The 19,566-nt window shown below is 56.6% G+C and overlaps 1 protein-coding gene across 9 annotated transcripts in view; it reads right to left on the reverse strand.

Moving 5' to 3' along the window:
• The window catches only part of ZDHHC3 (zDHHC palmitoyltransferase 3), a 36,920-nt gene that overhangs the window by 1,619 nt on the left and 15,735 nt on the right, over positions 1 to 19,566 (reverse strand). For 2 of the 9 annotated variants that reach the window (XM_084903240.1, XM_084903239.1), the window contains exons 3-7: positions 16,350 to 16,474; positions 11,864 to 11,960; positions 11,316 to 11,397; positions 11,132 to 11,245; positions 8,634 to 8,764 (exon numbers count right to left, since the gene is read on the reverse strand). In XM_084903240.1, the coding sequence (XP_084759366.1) occupies positions 8,634 to 8,764; positions 11,132 to 11,245; positions 11,316 to 11,397; positions 11,864 to 11,960; positions 16,350 to 16,474 (549 nt within the window). The other 7 variants (XM_084903245.1, XM_084903243.1, XM_084903246.1 and 4 more) reach the window with 7 other exon arrangements.

Consider the following 19,566-nt stretch of genomic DNA (forward strand, 5'->3'; position numbering starts at 1 on the left):
CTCCGGGAAGCCGGGGGGTTTGCTGCGGTCTGGCAGGCGTGGGCCCGGCACATGCCCGGCTTGTGGGCTCCATCCCCGGTGGGGGGTGGTTGATGTTTCTCTCTCTCCCTCTCCCTTCCTCTCTCTCTAAAAATCCACTTAAAAATATTTTTTAAAGTATCTCCTCGTAAGATACTAATTACAAAAGGGCAAACCAACTTGACAGTCGGAACACGAGATTCCACCCTAAACGAGTGGAAGTTAGCTTCACCCACGAGACCCCACTCCTGTGCCCGTGGGTGGGCCCCCCCGGCCGCGCTGCTCCCGCCAGCACAGCCTGTCTAATCGAGGGAAACACGGGGGCAGGCTGTTCTCGGGACATGGGGCTGAGAAAACGTTTTAGAAGCAGCTAGGAGTAATGGCTGTACAACGTCACGGAAGGCCTCAGTGGCAGGGTCAGACTTTAAAATGGCTAAATTTGTTGTATGAAGCTCACTTCAGAAGAATCTAACAACCTTCACAACAAATCTGACAACCAAAAACCATCAAGCTCGGGACAAAGACGGGAACTCTCGGGGATGGAGGGAGACATGACAGACGAAGCCATGTGGGAAAGAAAGGGTATTAGTGGGACAACTGGAGAAATCTGAACAGAGATGTAGATTAGCATTGCATCTACACATTTTTATATTGTTATATAAAATGTTTACATTGGAAAGACTGAGTGGAGGATACATAAGAACTCTCTACTTTATTAACCACTTTTTTTTATAAGCCTGAAATTATTTCACAAAGTTAAAATCTGAGACCAAGATTTATGCAATGCCATTTTGGACACTGACATAATAATGCAAGTTGGAAACAATGGAAATGTCTAATTGAGGCGGTTACGTTAACCGCCGTGTCTTTATTTTATAGCCAGTGTTTCCCAAAGTGTGGTACGCGTACCCCCAGGAGTATGGGAAGAGTTTGGTGGGGGTACACTACAAGCCGTGTACTCTGAAGCTATACGGTTATTAAACACGGAGTTCATGTGTTTGTGGGGAGCGGCTACAGAGTTTGGACAGGTTTAAGCCTCGGACTAATGAGAGGGCACAGTTCTCTCGGGGCCACATGCAAGTTCAGCTTGGAGGGCAGAGCCTCCCAGCACAATGATAGCCAACAGCTGTGGTTGTCAGCTTGAACCTGTGGTCCGAACACGTGGCCCCACGTGCCTGAGTGATACAGGCTGCAAGTAAACAAAGCTTGATCAGGTGCAAGTAATTGAGTAGGATCAAAACCCATGAGAATGTTGTAAACATCTTGACCATGCCCTTACTTTGCCTTATGGCAGTGTTTCCCAAACTTTTGGCATATGGGTACCCCTTCTATAATTTTCGTAACGCCGAGTACCCCTTGTACTCATGAGAACGTAGAATCAGGCGCAGCTAAGCACGGTGCAGTGCATGTCCCCACCGAACTCCGGTGCAACGCGTACCCCCACCAAACGCTTCCCGTACCCCTGGGGGTATGCGTACCACACTTTGGGAAACACTGCCTATGGCTCTGGCTATAAATAAAGACACGGCTTGTAGTCCATGGCGGTCGCTAGCTTCATCACAGAGGCTCTCCATCAGAGAGAAGAGCGTCCCACCGAGACCCAGCTTCCATTTTCTTGTCTGTCTTTTCTCCATCCTTCACCGCCCCCTCTCAGGGTCACTGACCCTGGCTGAGCTGGCGTGGCACATAAGGCGCCCTGGGGCTGAGTGTGCCATGGCGGTGCCGGCTCTCCACACGTGTTCACGGGGCACTGGGAGGGCCTGTGCCATGGTGACCAGGGAAGAAAGCAGAGGGCACAGGACATGGCCACAGAGCCTGAGGTTCCCTTGGGGGCGCTTAGACAACTTTATTCAGATGTATTTATTTCTGGGGGCTCCCCACACTCCTGGTTTCCACCAATGCACAGGTATTGTTACTCCTTTAACCAGAACAAAATCAGCTGTTTCACAAAATGGACCTTACTGAGTCTCAAGGTCCTCACGTGGGACAGGAGCACATGATGCCGCGCGGCCCGTGGACTGGCTCCCCTGCCCCTGCCCCGGGCCATCCTCCCTGCTCCGCAGCCCCGGCCGTGGCCACCTGAGGTGACCTGCTTCGGGGACCTGCACTCCTCTCCTGGATGAGGTTAAGGTGTTTAAACCACGACTGCAGGGCGCTGGGATGTCAGCACGTGGCTGACCGGGCTGCAGAGGGGCCGCCGGGAAATGACTGGCTGGCTGGGCTCACCCAGAGCCCATTTCCTCCCCGCGAGGAGGCGGGCTCCGTACTGCACCTGGCGGGTGGGCAAACAGGCCAAGAGGCCGCGACCGAGGCCAAAGCTCGTCTGCGGGTCTCCCACCAGGACCGGAGTCTTCCTTCTCTGCCCAAGTGGGTTTCATCCTCCTGCAAACACTCGCTCTGCCGGTGCTGATCTCAGGCAGAGAAAAGCCGGGAGGGCACGAAGCACAAGCCCCCAGGCTACTGGCTTCCATTCCACGAGCCTGGAGAATATTCCAGGCAGACCCGCCCGGTGAAGCGCCTCCTCAGTTAAGCAGACAAGCCTGCAAGGAGTGTATCACTCCTGCTGAGTCTGGAGAGAAATTCCAACAAGTCGATGCCGAAAAGGCCTGAGGGCCTGGACCTCCAGGTTCGGGAGGAGCCCCTGGGTTCCTTCCTCCGGGAAGGGCTCCACTGGGAGTTTTGTGTGGGTTAGAGGGTCCTGAAGGCACCGTTCTGCAGCCGCAGGTGTGCAGAGGGAGCAGCCAGACCCCTCAGGCTCCCACAGCGAACCCGGGACCAAGGCTCCAGGAAGCCCCCCGCCAGCACATGCTCTAGGACTCAGCTGAGACTCGTGGAGAGCGGCATGTCCTCCGCTCCACGCCACCAGGTGTAGGAAGCCAGCCGCCGCGGCCGCACACGTGCCTCTCGGAGGCCAGAGGCCTCCCTCCCCGGGGCTTTCATGCAGGAAATACTTGTCTGTTGTAACCCAGCAAACATCCCGTTTCACAGAGCAATACTTGTAACGAGCAATGCATTTTTAAAAAATGTCTTTACAAAAATGCTGTTGCAAAAACGATACACTCACAGATGAAGAGCTGTGGCCTGGTTCAAAAGGCGCAGCTCTAACCCTTGACCTTTACTCGGGCCAACGATGCGTCAGGCACGGCACTAACACTCACATCCGTTAGCCTCATCCAGTCCTCACATCAGCCCTGAGATGAGGAGCGCCCTCCTGATTTTATAGAAAAGTGGGGCGGACGTCAGTCACTGCACAAGGTCCCACAGGAGGTACGCGAGAAGGGTCTGATGCAGCCGGAGCCCGGGTCCCGAGACCTCCCCAGACCCCCGGCCCCGATGCAGGGTGCAGGCTCCCTCGGTCCGGCCAGAGCACCTGCCGGCCGGTCTCTGCGAGCTCTCCTCGGCAAAGCTTTGCGTAACTCCCTGCATCCGTCCGCAGGCCAGGCGGCACCCGGGGCCACTCTGCTTTGCTTGGGAACCACATGGCCTTCCTGCGGCAGAAGGTGGGGAAACGAAGCCTTACTCTGGGAGAGCAGGCTGGCCAGGAGCTTCTTTCACTGAATGCCTTCCCCGGGGTGATGTATTTCAGATCCGAGAAAAGAGCCCGTGGGTGTGAGGTCCCGGGAGGAGACCAGAGGCCAGCACCTGTGCCTGCCCAGGCTTGCAGCCACCACTCCGCCTTGGCGAAGCCTGGCTCCATTCTCTCCCCTCGCTCTTCTAGATGGTTCTCCACCCCAAGGACCTTGGGCTCAGTGTGGTTTGCAACTTCAGGCCACACCGATTACGTGACTGCCTTCCAACACTCGCACTCTGTCCCTCAGCATCCATTTGCGGGGAGGCCGCAGGCTGGGGGGGGGGGGGGGGGGCGCCTCTGGGGCACAGCACATCAGCCACCTGCAGAGACCGGGAACCCAGGTGGTTCTCAGAGCCGAGTGTGGCAGAATCGCCATGGGGCTGTTGAAATGCGATTGCGAGGCCCAGAGTGGGGTCTGAGAACAGGCGTGGGCGGTGCTGCCTGGGTACCTTACCAGGAGACTCGGGAGAAATCCTAGCAAAAGCCTCGCCACATTTCTTTGGCATTTAAAGGCCCCTCAGAGGTTGGGACCCCTCACCCCTTTACTGGCTGGCTCCCCTTTAGGCTGATGCACTGAAATGAGAACTTGAAACCCATTTGCCCAACCAGGGCGCGCCCCCCCCCCCCCCCCCCCCCCCCGCGCGGCCTGGGGTATGTGATGCCCACATCACACAGGTGGCCACAAATGTTTCTCAATGGGCCTCATCTGGGAGATTCTGCAGCAGGAAGGTGACCTTAACTTTCTAAGCAGCCTCGCCTGAACGAGCAAAGGCTGGTAACAAGGTCTCATTCTGGGTTCTTCTAAGAAAGTGCGACGGAGACTCTAAGCAGCCTCGCCTGAACGAGCAAAGGCTGGTAACAAGGTCTCATTCTGGGTTCTTCTAAGAAAGTGCGACGGAGACGCAATGCTTATGACGGACAGAATTGGCAGGTGCACGAGTCACCATGCAAATCTGCAGGTTTGCATTGGGTCTGTGTGCTATGCACGGAGTCACTAACTCTCCACGTCATCTTCCCCTTCCTCTTTCACTCCTCTCCGGAGGCCGTTGGGAAAGACTGGGGCTACAACCGGCCCATTTCCTATGTGCGCCCTTCAGGGCTGTCCCACCTCCTGTGCTGAGGCCGAAAGCTGGGCCACTTAACCCCACACTTCGTCCCGCCTCAGCGTGGGGAGCAGGGCTATAAACTAGATCTAAAACAGCCTCAGCCGTGACTGCAGCTCCGGCAGCACAGCGGCCAGCCCAGCTCGCCGACTTAGGGCCGCATACTTCCGTTAACCTCGAAGGGATGAGAGTCCTGAGAGCACACACCAGCGCTGTGTGTGGACCTTGTCAGCCATTCCCTCTGGCTTTGGGGGTGGGCAAGGTTGGGGTTTCCCCCCGGAAGCAGTCAGCACACCTGACCTTTTCCATCGCCTCTGAGAGCCAAAGGGCACAGGGCTTTGGCTGGGGAAAGCCAGTGAGGCTGAGAACAAGCTTGCACACAGGGGTCCTAGTGCCCTTCAAAACATGCCAGGCCTCATCCGAGGGGAGCATAAATAATGTCCTTAGAAGCAAGGAAAACAAACCCCGACCAGCCGGACCAGCCGCCGGCGCTGGCCACGGTGAGTCTGGGCGAGAGCAGAGCTCAAATCAACCACAACAGGTTTTGGAAAACGTTTATTGCATTTGGTTTCCAGGTGGAAGCACTGACAGGACAGAAAGAGGCTTTTCCCCTTCTCTGAGAAACCGCCTGGCAGGTCCAGTCTGCTCCCCACGACCAGACTCAATAACCCTCAACCCCTCCCCACCCCAAGCAAGAGCTAAAAAGGAGGCTTGTGGCAACTGCTTAAAAAACAAATCCACGTGGGAGAATCCAGACGGTCAGTATTCAATTCCTGCGAGTGTCCGGCTGGCCGGCGCGGTCTCCTCACCAGGCCGTTCTCTCGCAGACGGCACCGGGGGCTCCGGGCAGGCTGCCCGCCGGCACCGGCTCAGGCTGCCTGTGACTCCAGGGACTGCATGGCCACCTGCCAGCCCTGAAGTCAGGCCTGGGACGCCCCCTGGCATCACGCTTAGCCCCGGGCCGGGGCGGGAGTCTCCGGGTTAGAATGCAGACCGGAGGGGGGTCCGTGCACATCGAAGGGCCTAGACACCAGGAAGTAAACCCCTTTGGCGACTTACAACACGAGGAAGAAAGGGTTGAGGCAGGGCTGCAGCTGCCGCGTTCGGGGGGAGGGGGCTGACTAACGGGAACAGGGAGCTCGCTCGGAACTGTCACGTTTTTCCTTTGATTGTGTAAGGCATTTTGAACTGGAAAGACCGCTTTCCTTCACACTCTTCACTTAATCAGAACTGGTGATTCAGAATGCATGTAAGACCCCTTGGGTCCCTGCCCCGCCCCCATCGTTCCACACCCCGAGTCCATCAAGCACAAATCGGGCAATTGATTTTGTGGGTTGGGAGGCAAACCGAGTCCTCTTGGGGGTTGAGGCTGCGGTGCCAGGGCCCTCCTTAGGGCTCCAGCCCCGATCCTGCCCCTCTGGGCCACAGGGGAGGCATCCGTCTTCTGAGCGGTTCAGTTGCCGGGGGCCCCGCCTCCCCAGCCAGGCGTCGGGACGGTCCTCCCACGCACCTTCCACGCACCAGCGTCACGTCTGTTAGTGGGAGCGGGCACGGCCGCGAGACAGCACGGTCCACGTCAGTCATGCCAGACAGAGAGCAGAGAGGAAGCCAGAGGCCAGAGCGGCGGTGTGGGAAAGGAGAGAAGAGCAGCTTCGGTTGCCAAAAAATAGAAAGGATGATCTTTTAAAAATAAAACGTGGGGACATTGTTTCTCTGCAATGCTGAGCCATTTTACTGGAGTCATAAAAAAGTTTTGGAGTAGTTGCTTTGCTTTCTCGTTTGAATGTTCGTGAGCACGGGCCGCGGTGCTGGGAGTGTGTGTCTGGGTGGCAATGCTGCCAGGGGTCCTTCAGACCACGTACTGGGACGGGTCTGCCTTCCCTTGGTCTGGCGTGGCAAAGGGGCTGGCCCAGCCTACAGAGAAGGGGTGGCCGAAAACGGCTTTCAGGTTCATCCATTTTGTTTTTTTAGCCCATCTTCTCTCTTCCTTTTTCAATTGCTCTATTCCCTGAAAACAAGAACAACCACACTTCAGTCACACGCTCATCGCTGTGGGTTCAGGGGAGGGACATCCATTAGCCTGAGTGAGCGGAGTCAAGGTCTCCTTCATAAAGCCACGGAGCAACTACACAACACACCTGCTTTCCCTTCCTCTCTCACAAAGTGTAAAAAACCCCAGGCTTTCTTGGGGATGAGCGTGCCAGGGCCCAGGGTGGGCGGGCCAGAGCCGGCAGGCTTGGGTACAGGAGCCTCAGAGCTGGCGATCTGACAGCCAAGGTGACTGCTCAGCTGGGACTGGTCCACAGGAAGTCTGCATTATACAACCACTTTGTAGACCAAAAAAAAAAGAAAGAAAAAGAAGGGCGGCTCTGGAGGGTCAGACTCCGCCGGGAGGTCAGGAGCACAGCTGGAAGGCGGAGAGGAGGGACAGAGGGGCCGGAGAAGTCACCAGAGGAGGAAGGAGATGTTAGTACAGGTCAGGGCCACACGGACAGACCAGTCAGCCTCAGTCACGGCGAAGGCCTTCCCAGGCTCCTGTGGGGAGACTGTGACCCATTCAGCAGCTGTCAGAGCCTGCACTCCCGCCTCAGAGGAAAAATGGGGGCTGCGGAGAAAGCTGGTCCCCCTCAAACGGATAGAGCTGGTCAGTGAGGGGGCGCTGGGGCTTGTGCCTGGTCTCTGGTGCGGGTGGAGCAGAGGTGTGCCTGAGGGAGCACCCCATGCAGGCCGGGAGGGTAGAGGGGAGGGGAGCGCCCATTTCCCATGAGCTGTGGGGGCCTGCCTGCCTTCCTTTCCTACATGACTCCCTGAAGGGAAGATGGGCCAGGGCCCTGACAGCTCTCCTCGGGCTCCCCCAGGTTACGGCCCGTGTGGCCTGGCTGCACCCCAACATCGGGCAGGAGGCGGGGCTGGACTCCCCCCCCAGGTCCTGCAGGCCTTCCACAGAGAAGCTGGTCATGTTTCCTGCCTGGGTTCCTAGCTGGATCCACCACTGGCTACTATTTTTATAGAAACTCCTTTGCAATGATGTTATTTCTTATAAAAAAAAAAAAGTTGCTGAGCCCCCACCGTGGGGAACTCCCACAGGTGCCAACGGTGGTGCCTGGGCAGCTGGGCAGCGAGCCCTTCCCTGCACTGACCTTCCCTGCCCGCGGGAGAGCCCGACAGCGGAGCAGGCACTCCCCTCCCGTGAGCCTCCCTCCCAGCTGCCTGCCAGGCCTGCAGTCCCCCAGGGGCCCGGACGCTGCTGAGAGCTGCCCCCGAGGGGCCCCTGGGAAGCCAGGATGGACTCTCGACCTCAGGACTCCACCGCTCCCTCCTTGGCCCCTTACACGAGGCCCCCACCATAGCCCCGGGTCAGCACCTTGAGGCTTTGGACACCTTAGGGCGGTTGGGAGGAGGTGGCACCAGGGGAGTGGGCTCGGGCCCAGCAGCTTCGAGGCTCCCAGAGGCGGAGCTGCGATTCGGGGAAGGCAGGACCAGGGAGCAGCAGCGGACGAGGACCAGAGCAGGCCCGGCAGCGTGACCGGGGCCCGGCGAGAATGTGCTGCCATTGATCTGGGCTCAAGGCAGGGCTGTCTCCTGCTCTGTCCTCAGGACCAGACATGAAGTCACCTCCTCCGGGAGCAGCTGGGCCTGGGCCACCTGGGGCCCAGCACTCTGTCCTCCACCCGCACAGGCTCAGGGGCACAGGGTGTTATGATGTGGCCCCAGAGGGAGGTGTCCCAGTGCCCAGCAGAGCGGCGCACAGACAGAACCCTCACGGGAGCATGGAAGGGCCTGTGACCTAGGGGGCCTCTCACCAAGGCTGCTGGGCCCATTGCTGGTGTGACGGCATGCCAGCCCCCGGGGGAGGACACCCGTGTGCATGGAGATCAGTGTCCCTGCAAATGGGGGGTGTGCCCGCACCCGGGGCCTGTGCAGGCCGCCCTCCTGCTCACCGTCTCGTCCGTGCAGATGGAGTGCACCTGGGTTCCGAACATCACCGACGTGAAGATGAGGAAGAGCAGCCCCTCGAAGCACAGCAGGATGAGGAGGATCACCGTGGTGGGCGGCGAGAAGTAGCTGCACTCTGCGGAAAGGAGCACAGGCTCAGGGCTCCGGCCCGATGCCACCGCCCCGACCCCCAGGCCCTTCCGCCCAAGTCCCCGGTGGGTCCTTCCGGGTGTGTCTGGCCTCCGGGCCTCAGTGAGGCCCCCACCCCTCCTGGTTGCACCTACACTCCCCACGGGAGCCCTGCTTGACTGGCTGGGCCCCACCGGGGCCTCCCTCACACACACCGCCCTCCTCACTGCCGCTTCCGCCGGCAGGCCACCTGCTCCCCCCAGGCCTGGCTTAAGCCCGCTCCGCTGAGAGCTCAGCAGCGCTCGGCCTCCGAGCCTCTGCTCTTGCTCTGCACGTGCCGAGCAGCTCGGCCCTGCAGGCCCAGCTCAGGTCGGAACAGGCCCTGCTCAGAGCACCCTGCAGGCTGCCTGGCTCCCAGGGGCGTTAAGGAAACGGCCAGTCTGAAGACAGATCCGGCCTCACTGACAGTGACTCTCATTACTGCCCAGGTCTGTTAGCCTGACAACCGGATGGGGTCTGTGATGATAACATGTCCTTGTCAGACCTCACCGACCTGGATCCCGGGGCCTAGCTGAATGTGGTCCTTTTAGAATGTCCACCAAGGATGCCTAAACCGGTTTGGCTCAATGGATAGAGCGTTGGCTTGGGGACTGAAAGGTCCTGGGTTCGATTCCGGTCAAGGGCATGTACCTTGGTTGCGGGCATATCCCCAGTAGGGGGTGTGCAAGAGGCAGCTGATCGATGACTCTCTCTCATCGATGTTTCTATCTATCTCTCTCTCTCCCTTCTTCTCTGTAGAAAATCAATAAAATATATTTTTTTAAAAAGAAAAGAAAAAAAAGAATGTCCACCAAGGAACCTGCTAGTAGCCCCCGCTGTGCAGGACCATGACCTGCAGAAACCCGCTCTCGTGCCCCCTCCTCACCCCCCTACTCACTGATCTCCTGTCTGGCTGTGCTAGAACTTCACTAGTCAGGAAAGCAGGGAGACGGGGTGCTATGGACAGAACTGTGCCCCCTCGATTCCTGTGTTGAGCCCCAGCCCCAGTGTAGTGGGCTCAGAGACGGGCCTTTGGAAGACGAGGGCAGATGAGGTCGTGATGGGGTTAGTGCCCGTTCAGAAGAGACACCAGGGCGCTTGCTGTTCCCTCCCTGCCCTGTGAGGACGCAGGCGGAGGTGGCCACCTGCGAATCAGGAGGCCCTGCCTCAGGAGCCCAACTGGCGGGCACCTCGCCCTGGACTTCCCAGTGCCAGAGCTGTGAGCAGTGAACGTGTGAGCCGCTGTCTATGGTGCTGTGAGGGCAGTTCACAGGGTGCTCTTCCCCTGTTGGCATTTACGTTTAAATGGAATACTTCTAAAGCAGCAAGAACTTGTCTACAATCTTAATGCAAATTGGTGAGGCCCAGCCAGAAGCTGGGCAGGGCCAGGGAGAGCAGAGGGGGCGGGTGCAAACTGCGACACAGGGGAAGCCTCTTAGTATCTGGTTGGAGCTACGGATTCTGTCCTTTTCATAGCCTCAGGAGTTCTTTTATTTTTTTAAAATGTTTTTATTGATTTTAGAGATAGAGGAAGGGAGAAGGTTAGACAGAAACATGGATGACAAAGAAACATCAATCGACTGCCTCCTGCACGCCCCCTGCTGGGGATCGAGCCTGCAACCCGGGCATGTGCCCTGATGGGAATTGAACTGTGACCTCCTGAGCCACGCCGGGACCATTGAGCCACACTGGCTGGGCAGCCTCAGAGTCCTGAGAAACAATAACAGCAAGAAAATGCCCAAGAAGTCAGCATGTGCAGAAAGAGCAAAACTTCTAAACGACCGTGAAATGAAAAAAGGGGCCCATTAGGGGAAAACAGGAGAAACACAACGTTTCTGCTCAAGGCGTTTGTCTCACAGGGCGTGTGTGTGTGTGTGTGTGTGTGTGTGTGAAAGATCCAGCTCAGCAGGTGCCTTTTAAATCCGTTAGCATCTAATCGCTTTTTCTTATTTTTATTCTCCTTTTACATTTCATTTATTTTTTCAGCATCTATATTTTCCCTCATAATTTTGTATACTTTTCTGGTTGGTGTTCCTTCGTGGACATTTACATTTAAATGGAATACTTGTAAAGCAGCAAGAATTTGTCTACAATCTTAATGCAAATTGCTGATCAAACAGTTAAAAAGCAACCACAAAAAAAACCCCACAAAACATCTCCACATCGCAGGCGGGAAGTTAAGAACGAGTTCCTGCCGGACGGGAGTGGGAGGCCTCTGAATGCAGGGTCTTGGCTAAGGGCACGCAAACCCATCCCGGCCCGGCCTCCTGCCTGGCCTGCTCTCCCCGGGCACGCTGGGGAGGGCGGGGGAGGGCTGCCCGGCTCTCTACTTTACCTGAGGAACTGACTTTTAGGGGCTGTGCTTTCTGCTGAAAGATTCGGGCCTCTGCTCTTCCTTCCCTGGTCAGTCCGTGGGCTTGCGAGAGATCTAATGCGGTGAGGGTGGCCCCTGGCCACGATGGGGTAAAGAGCCCGCCTGCTCGTGCCCCGCCCCCGAGGAGAGCCCTGCCCACACTCACTTGTCCAGTCTTCTTCGAAGCAGTGGAGGAAGTGGAAGCCCACCATGATGAGGGCGTGCAGGGAGATGAGGGCTATGTACATCTGCAGAGAAAGCGGGACAGGCGTCACCGTGCGAGCCCGCACTCAGGAGCACTCAGCATGAGGGAGGACCAGGAGCAGGGCCAGAGGCACCTGGCCACCCCCGGCCCCGGGTCTGAGAGTGGGGACGAGAACTGTGCCATCACCAGGCACAGTGACCTGGGCTCCGGGTGGGCGGGGCTCCTCGGGTCACTCTCCTCACTGGGCAGTGAGGGTGCGGACTGCCAATGGCCTTCCGGCCCTCACTAAACACCCCCGCCTACCTGCAGTCACCACCAAAACGGCTCCTCCAGCTACTCAGGCTGGGCGCTGGCCCTCGCTTATAGCTAATAAACTTGAGTCCGTTTTGTAGGAGCCCGAGCGCGTGCTCAGGAGCAGTGGCCCCTGCTGAGCTGCGCTGGCAGCAGACGCCGGGAACTTGGGAAGGAAGTGCTCCGGGAAGGTGGGGCAGAGTCGGAAGGGGACTTACTGTAAACAGGACGAAGTACTTCTGGTTGTTCTCGCCCACACAGTTATTGACCCAGGGACAGTGGTGGTCCATCTTCCGAATGCACCGCTTACACACACTGAAACAGCCACAGGTGGAGCGTTAGGAGGCCTGCCTCCTGCGGGTGTGGCTGCAGGGGCTGCGGGCCTAGTCGCCCACCGCGGCCTCTGGCTGGACACACAGTGGGTGGAACTGACGTGGCGTGGCTGCTCTCGACGCGACATTGAGCTGAGAGTGTGGTTTATTGAGGGGACAAACGAAGCAGCAGTTTCAAAAGCTTGAGGAGACGGGATACAGAAAACAGGGCTCCCGCCTAAACCGGTTTGGCTCAGCGGACAGAGCGTCGGCCTGCGGACTCAAGGATCCCGGGTTCGACCCCGATCAAGGGTATGTGCCTTGGTTGCGGGCACATCCCCAGTGGAGGGTGTGCAGGAGGCAGCTGATCGATGTTTCTCTCTCATCGATGTTTCTAACTCTCTATCCCTTTCCCTTCCTCTCTGTAAAAAATCAATAAGATATATCTTTTAAAAAAAGAGAGAAAGAAAGAAAGAAAACAGGGCTTCCAATTGCCCAGAATCCAGAGGGTGGGGTGGAGCTTCCAGGCGGGCGGAGCGTCCGGGAGGGTTGGCTGCGGGAGGGAAAGCTGGAAGAGTTCAGAGCTGGGTCGAGTGCAGAGCCTCTCAGGGCACAGGAAGTCCCCCTCCAAGAACCTTTCAGCCCCAGATAACACCCACTTCGCCAAAAAAGCACAAAAGTCACCACTTAAGCTCAAGTGTTGATCGGATGATCTAATAAATTTTCAAATTGCTAACTTGTTATTGGGATCACTTTTGGAAGGTTACAAGCTTTATTTGACAGCAAACGCCCTCCTGAACCTTTGGACAATAGAAAGTAATAACAGGAAACAAGAGAACAAGGCTAAAGGGGGCTTGAAAGCAAGTACTTGCCAAAGTATAGAAAGACCCACTTGACAATAGATGGGTTCATCAAGATTGTTCCTTTTAAAACAGGCTCCTTAACATTTATCTCAGGGTATTATTTGTTTAAAACAGTCGGGCCTAGTCCGAGTGGCTCAGTGCTTGAGCAGCAATCCATGAACCAAGAGGTCACTGGCTCGATTCCCAGTCAGGGCACATGCCCAGGTTGGTAGAAGCCTTGCAGGAGGCAGCCAATAGAGGATGTTCTCTCTCATTGATGTTTCTCTCCATATCCCTCTCTCTAAAAAAAAAGAAGAAAATCAACGAGAACATATTTTGGAAAACACAGTTGGAATTACTACAAATACAACCTCAGAAATAATATGATTCCTTTTTTGAAAGTCCCTTAGTTCACACCAGCTTTTCATCCCACCAGTTTCCTTAACTTTATCTCTGGCTCTTACAGTGCACAGTGGGCTGCGGTGGGTGGACTCTGCAGGAAGGGGTGGCCTTGGGTTGCTGCTCTGAGGAGAAGGCTACATTGTTCACACATTGAGGAGTGATGCCCCTGCACCCCCCCCCCACACACACACACAGACCCACCAGGCACCACACCCCTCCCCCACAGACCCACCAGGTCTCCCTCCTCCCCCTCAGAGCCACCAGGCCCCATACCTCTCCCGCTCAGAGCCACCACTTGGAGCCCCTTTCTGGTATGTCCTCTGGGACAGCCAGCTCTGGGGGTTCTTAGCCCCCTGCCTGGGAAGGAACTCCTGAGGGTGCCGCCCCACCCCCCGCCCCTGCCCCAGCTCCAGGCTCCTGAGCAGTTTCTCTTCCGTCGCACTTCTTCCTGAGAGGGTTTGAGTGGCTCTGAGCAGTGTTTGTTCAGCACAGAAGCACCACTGGCCGGCAGCCCCTGGAAGCTGCCCAAGAGCTGACACGAGCTCTGAGGGACCCGGCTTTGTTCCCGCCCCTGCAGAGGCCGGTGCCCGGGCAGCCAGCCACAGGCCCACGTCCCACCGGGCAGCGCGTTAGGAAGCCCCTCGCCCGCCAGGAGCAGGGCGTCCGCCCGGAGCTGCACAACCTGCCCCGAGTGCGGGTCTGTGCTTGCTGTCTGCAAGGCCACGGAATGCCAAGGTGGCTCCTCTCCGAGCTCACGGAGGGGCGTTCGGGAGCAGGCTCTGGGCCAGGTGGTGGCGTGTGAGTGTGTGCCAGGGTGGGGTGGGGTCCTTCTAGGCTGGTGGCTGGAGGCACTGTGCAGAGGCTAACTCCCCACACCTCACAAAATGCCCAGCCTGAAAGGGTCTGGACTGGGGACAGAGTCCGTGGGCAAGGCCAGAGGTGGGTCCGTGAGTGGGTGGGTGAGGGGACCCAGAGGCCCGGAGGTGACTGCCCACATACTGGGGGCTTCCTCGGCTCTCAGCCCCGGAGTGGCTGAGGCCTCCTGCCCTCCCTGGTGCTGGCCCACCATGGAGACAGCGTGTCCGTGAGGCCGTGTCTCCTCACAGTGGCACTCACCAGATGGCACACGGTGGACCCCTGCCAGCCTGGGGAGGCCCTGGGTCAGGGCCATGTCTAGTCCACCATCACAGCCCGGAGCCCACCCAGGCCCCGCGGAGCAGGGCCGGCCGAGTGAAGGCTCTGACTGTGGACGGGGAAAGAGCGAGGCCGGAAGCAGCTTCGGCACAGACTGGCTGCCCGGGAAAGAGAAAGGACACGGCCAGAGGCACCAAGTGGGTCGGGCGTGTTTTTAGCTCACCCTCGTTCACGGCCATGAGGAGTACAAGCACAGGGCACCTCCCCCGCCCTGTCCCGCCCAGGGGGTTCTGGGTAAGGCGGTGGGGAGGACACTGCTCTCAGGCCCCGCTCTGGGCTCTGGACAAGGAAACCTGGCTTCTCCACTCCGCCTGCAGCCTGCCCTCCCGTCTCAGGGCTGAGACAGGTCTCACATTTGAAGAACACGAGAGCTGCGTACACCACGGGGAAGACAGCAAGGATCTGGCAGGCGCCCTAGGCAGTCCACACCCGGCTCAGTCTCAGTCTCAGCCTCGGCCTCAGCCTCGGCCTCAGCCTCAGCCTCAGCGTGTCTATCGGGGCTGGCACGGGGGAGGCTCTGCCAAGGTCAGAAGTCTCCACCTCCATCCAAGAACCTAATGCCGTGGTCGGCAAACTGCAGCTTGCGAGCCACCTGTGGCTCTTTGGCCCCTTGAGTGTGGCTCTTCCACAAAATACCCCAGCCTGGGCGAGTGTATTTTGAAGAAGTTCCAACCAGGACAGCAGCCTGGGGTCCCGCTGCCTCTCCTCACAGGGAAGACCATTACCGTGTACACCGGGTTGGAGGGAGCACCTACAGGCCCAAGTTCAGGGAGTGCCGGTGGCGGCCACAGAGCTAGAGAACAGAGTTTCCAATTCCACGGGACCTCCTGGGAGGAGAGGAGCCGAGTAGCTGGGCACAAGCACCGTGCCTGGGTGGGCGAGGCCGACCCCAGCTTCGCTAATGAGGCAGCAGGCCTCCGGCTCCACCAGTCACAGCCCGACCCACCCGTGTGCTGGGGATTCTGCTTATTCAGAGCTGTGGTCCCGACGGCGTGGGCCACCACAAAGGAGCGGCTGTTAGGACGCATTTCCTGAGTCAGGAGCGGGCGGCACACAGGCACCCTCCCGAGTTCATCTGAGCCAGCAGCGCGTTTTCTGGCTTTCAGGAATTCCGCCCTCGGTCCTGGGAGAGGAGGAGGCGGCGGCAGGAGAATGCCGGGTTCAGGGAAGAACGAGAAAACCACTCCACCTCACCCAGGGAGTCATTTCTGAGAGCGAGAATGGAGACGGCAGCCAGGGGACTGGCAGGGGACTGGGCTGAGGCGCCGGGACACAGCCAGGGCTCAGCAGCTGCCCGGGACCTGGGATGCTGGAGGGGGGCAGTGAGACCCACAGAACGCCCCCTCGCAGGCACTCGCATCCCCCGAGTGGCCAGGATGCCCTCCCGCCATCAGGAGCCGGTTCACTCCCTGAAACCTCCCCCCGACCACACCAGCCTGAAAAAGGGACCAGCTGCCGTGTCTGCATTGCTGTAATTTAGCACTTACAGTCCCCTGTCATGGTCAAGGGCACTTTTTAGCTGGATGTCGTCAAAGACATCTGAAAACCGAAAGGGCCAACTCATCACAGATGGAAGGGCCGTGGCTGTGGGCTGACTCCCACGAGGCCGTGGCCTCTTGAAGTTTCGTTTTAGAGAAAAGCTTTCCAGCAGGACCACCCTTCATTTCCCTGTAAACGGGTAAAGGACTAGCCATGCACAGAATGCCCTTCTACAGCCTTTCTCAGGCGCCCTCACTAAGCAGCAGGCTGTGAGGAGAGAGCAGGAACCTCCTGGATTTTACAGATTCGGAAACAAAGGCAGAGCTACGGGCCTGCCCTTCCCTTCTAGTGAGCTCCTGAGGCTCCAGGGGGAGACCCAGGGTCACTCGGCTCCCAGAGCGGGATGCTCAGCGTCCTGGTGCTGGCGGCCGGATGGGAGGAGGGTGAGCATGGGAGTGTCTGTGTGGCACGCGTACCTGCAGTGGTGCGCTCGGTCGGGCTTGATGCTGCAGCACTTGGGACACTTGTACACCACCTGGCCGGGCTTCAGTTGTAAACTCTCGATGAATTCTTTAGTGGCGTTTCCTTTGGGCACTGCCCCCTGGAGGAAAGAGGAAAGGCGTCAGGGTTGGCCAGGGGTTCCAGCTCCCCGCAGTCAGCACAGTCATTTCGAAGGAGCAGTTACACACGCAGGGACGGGGCTGTTAGGGATTACCCAGGGACGAGGCAGGTGCACCCCAACATGTGGACTCTGTGGTCAGAATTATACCAACACCAATGAGTATATAGTGACGATTTCCCCAAAATTTTGCCAAAAAGTGAACAGATGGGTGCTCATCATCTCATCATTTCATACCCTTTCAACGGAAGTATTTCTCATTAACAATTTTTCTAACAGTTAAAAAAGTAGTAGGAAAGAAATCTGGACTGCAAAATGCAGCCAGATGCCAGAAAAGCCTATAACAGAAATTTTAAGAAGCAAACAAACTGTGGTAGGCAAGGACTATATGGTATGTACAATGCTAGTCAGGATATAGTTTCACATTAAATATGCCATAAAGCACACAGCCACTGACATGGGAAACACCCATGATAGATTGTTAAAGGGAAAGCAGACTTCCAAACAGGAAATAGACTGTAAGCCTGTTTTGGCAAAGATTATCTATACACATACATAAAAAGATAAAGATACACGCAAAAGTATTAATGGTTATCCAACATAGAATCACAAGAACATCTTATTTTCTTGACTACCTTCCTTAAAGGTTCTATTATAAGCATGTGACCTTTGCAATTAAAAAAGCTCATTAAATATACATGCAAAAAAATTCGCCTCAGGAAGGAGCTACCTGGAGTAGGACTATGACCACCTTTCCTGAGGTTTGTAACCACAATGTAGAGGCCACTGAGGGTCCTTGAGGCATCAGCGGAAGGGGGGGTGGGAGTGGGGGTCTGGAAGTCTGGCTCACAGCAGAGGCGGGGCCCAACCCCCGAGACGAGCAGACTTTAAAGGGGCCTGTGGAGCACACGGGCAGGCAGAGGAGAGGGTCCTACAAAAGTCATAAACCAACCAACAAACAAAAAAACACTCGGCTATACACCTGAAACCAACACAAGATTTAAAGTAAAAATCAAAAACCATTCTGAAATGTTCTGTGAAGGTATAATCCACTCATTACACAAAATGGAGACAAATGTGGAAATGTCCAGAGCCATTTCCTGGCCACCACAACCCGCCTCCTTACCGTGGCCCCAGGCCACACCCAGCCAGAACCCATTGGGGCCTTTGTAACAACTACCATTTAATTACACCCCAATTCCTGGAGGACAATGTCTTTCCACTTGCAGCCCAGGAGCAGGTATTAATAAACCCAAGCTGAACAAGAATGATGATACCACAGACATTTATTGAGCTTATACAGGAGGCACAGCTCCAAGTGCTTTGCTGTCTTTTTTGCCAGTTAATTCTGACAACACACCGAGGCGGTAACTAAAGCTGAGAAGTTAAGCAAGTTCCCAAGATCAGATGGCTAGTAAGTGGCAGGAGAGGACCAGACCCAGGCCATCCAAGTCTAGAACCTATGCCTTCAACAGAGGCAACAGGCATTTGTCAGATATTTTTATTAAGCGATTTGAAGAGGCCTTTTTTTTTTTTTTTTAGTGCCCTGATGCCATCCTATCATTCTCCTGCCAACAACTGTACCAACACACTCACTGTGACTGAAACAGCCTAGGATACTAAAGCCTGCTTCAGGACGCAGCGAGGACAGCAGGAAAATGTAAGGAGGACACAAAGCAAAGCCATGGAGACGGGCTCTGGAGAAACACCAACGGTTCCAAGGATTCAACCGTCCCCTTCATTTCAAGCAACAGGACGAAGCCTGCACAGTTTCAGGGGCCGTGGGATGGAGAGCAGAAATGCTCTCACAGTCTGACAGACTGTCCCGGGGCCACCTGGCTCCTCCACAGAGAGGCAGGAAGTGGCAATCCCCAGCTGGTCACTCTCCTCTCTCTGGAGCCAGAAGGCTTTGGGTTGGCATTGATAAGTGGCTCAGTGGCAGTGTGAGAAGTTGCAGAGCATGAGGAGGACAAAGCACTCCACTCAAATGAACCCCGAGGCAAGTCCCCGGATCAAACAGGGAATGTGGCAACACCGTTAGGCAAGATGGGCATGGCCTTCTATAGCAGAGCCTGGCTGGCAGGACCCAGTGCCAGGCCTCTTCTGTCCCCAGGGCCGGACATCGTGCTGCCCCGCTCCTGGCCCCAGTAACTACCTGTTCCCGATTCTTCCCCGAGAGGGACCCCAGAAAGGAATACCAGCTGCACGTTGCAATGAGCCCTGAGCTCCACAGATGACTTGGCAGCAGAATGAGAATCAGTGGCCTGAAGTGGTCAGAGATTGTCAAAGTGAAGTCTGTTTACAGCCAGGACTTCACTAGGGGGACTGAAGAGAGGAGAAGGAGGAGGAGGAGGAGGAGGGGCAGTGGTAGGCAGGCAGATGGATTCCTTTTCCTTAGCAATGAATTGCTTTATAGTCCTCCTTGACTCAAGTCTAAGGTTTGAGATAATTTACACTGAGGTTAATAAATTATTAGAATAAATTACAGAATGGAAGAGTACACAAAAATGCTGATTGTAAGGATGTACACAATTGCCGGGGTTGTCTAGTGCTTGGCTTTGAGCTTCCTGGCAGTCAGGGCAAAAAGCAACAAGCTATGGCTCTTGGCTTTAAGCTGGGAGACAGATACCCTCCCAGATCGCCATTTTAAAGGGAATCAATCCCTCAGGAATTCGCAGGATGAGGAATTCAAATGTGCTTGTAACTGGCAGAGAAAAGGTGGTGAGAATGGGTGGGAGGAAAGGAGAGAGGGCTACCAGACAAGGGTCTCTGAGCCCGGGCTGTCTGGGCAGGCGGAGCCACTGTAGACTTACGTGTTTCAGGAACACGGAGAGCTCCTTTGATGACATTACACAACCTGAGCGGCAAGGAGGAGGCACCTGACATCACACCAGTCTGGCTCGTTCCTGCCCACACTCATGCCGCCTCCAGCCCAGCCCCTGCCCAGCGAGTACCGGCCCCTGTGTGTCTGTGCCCTCCCTCCTTACAGGCCTGTCCTTTATCCCATTCCTCAAATGGGTCAATTTCTTGTGAGTCACTTCCCTTTTCTGCCCAAGCTCTATGTGGCCTCATTT

Source organism: Pipistrellus hanaki (assembly GCF_964339955.1).
Source record: "Pipistrellus hanaki genome assembly, chromosome: 13".
Taxonomy (NCBI): domain Eukaryota; kingdom Metazoa; phylum Chordata; class Mammalia; order Chiroptera; family Vespertilionidae; genus Pipistrellus; species Pipistrellus hanaki.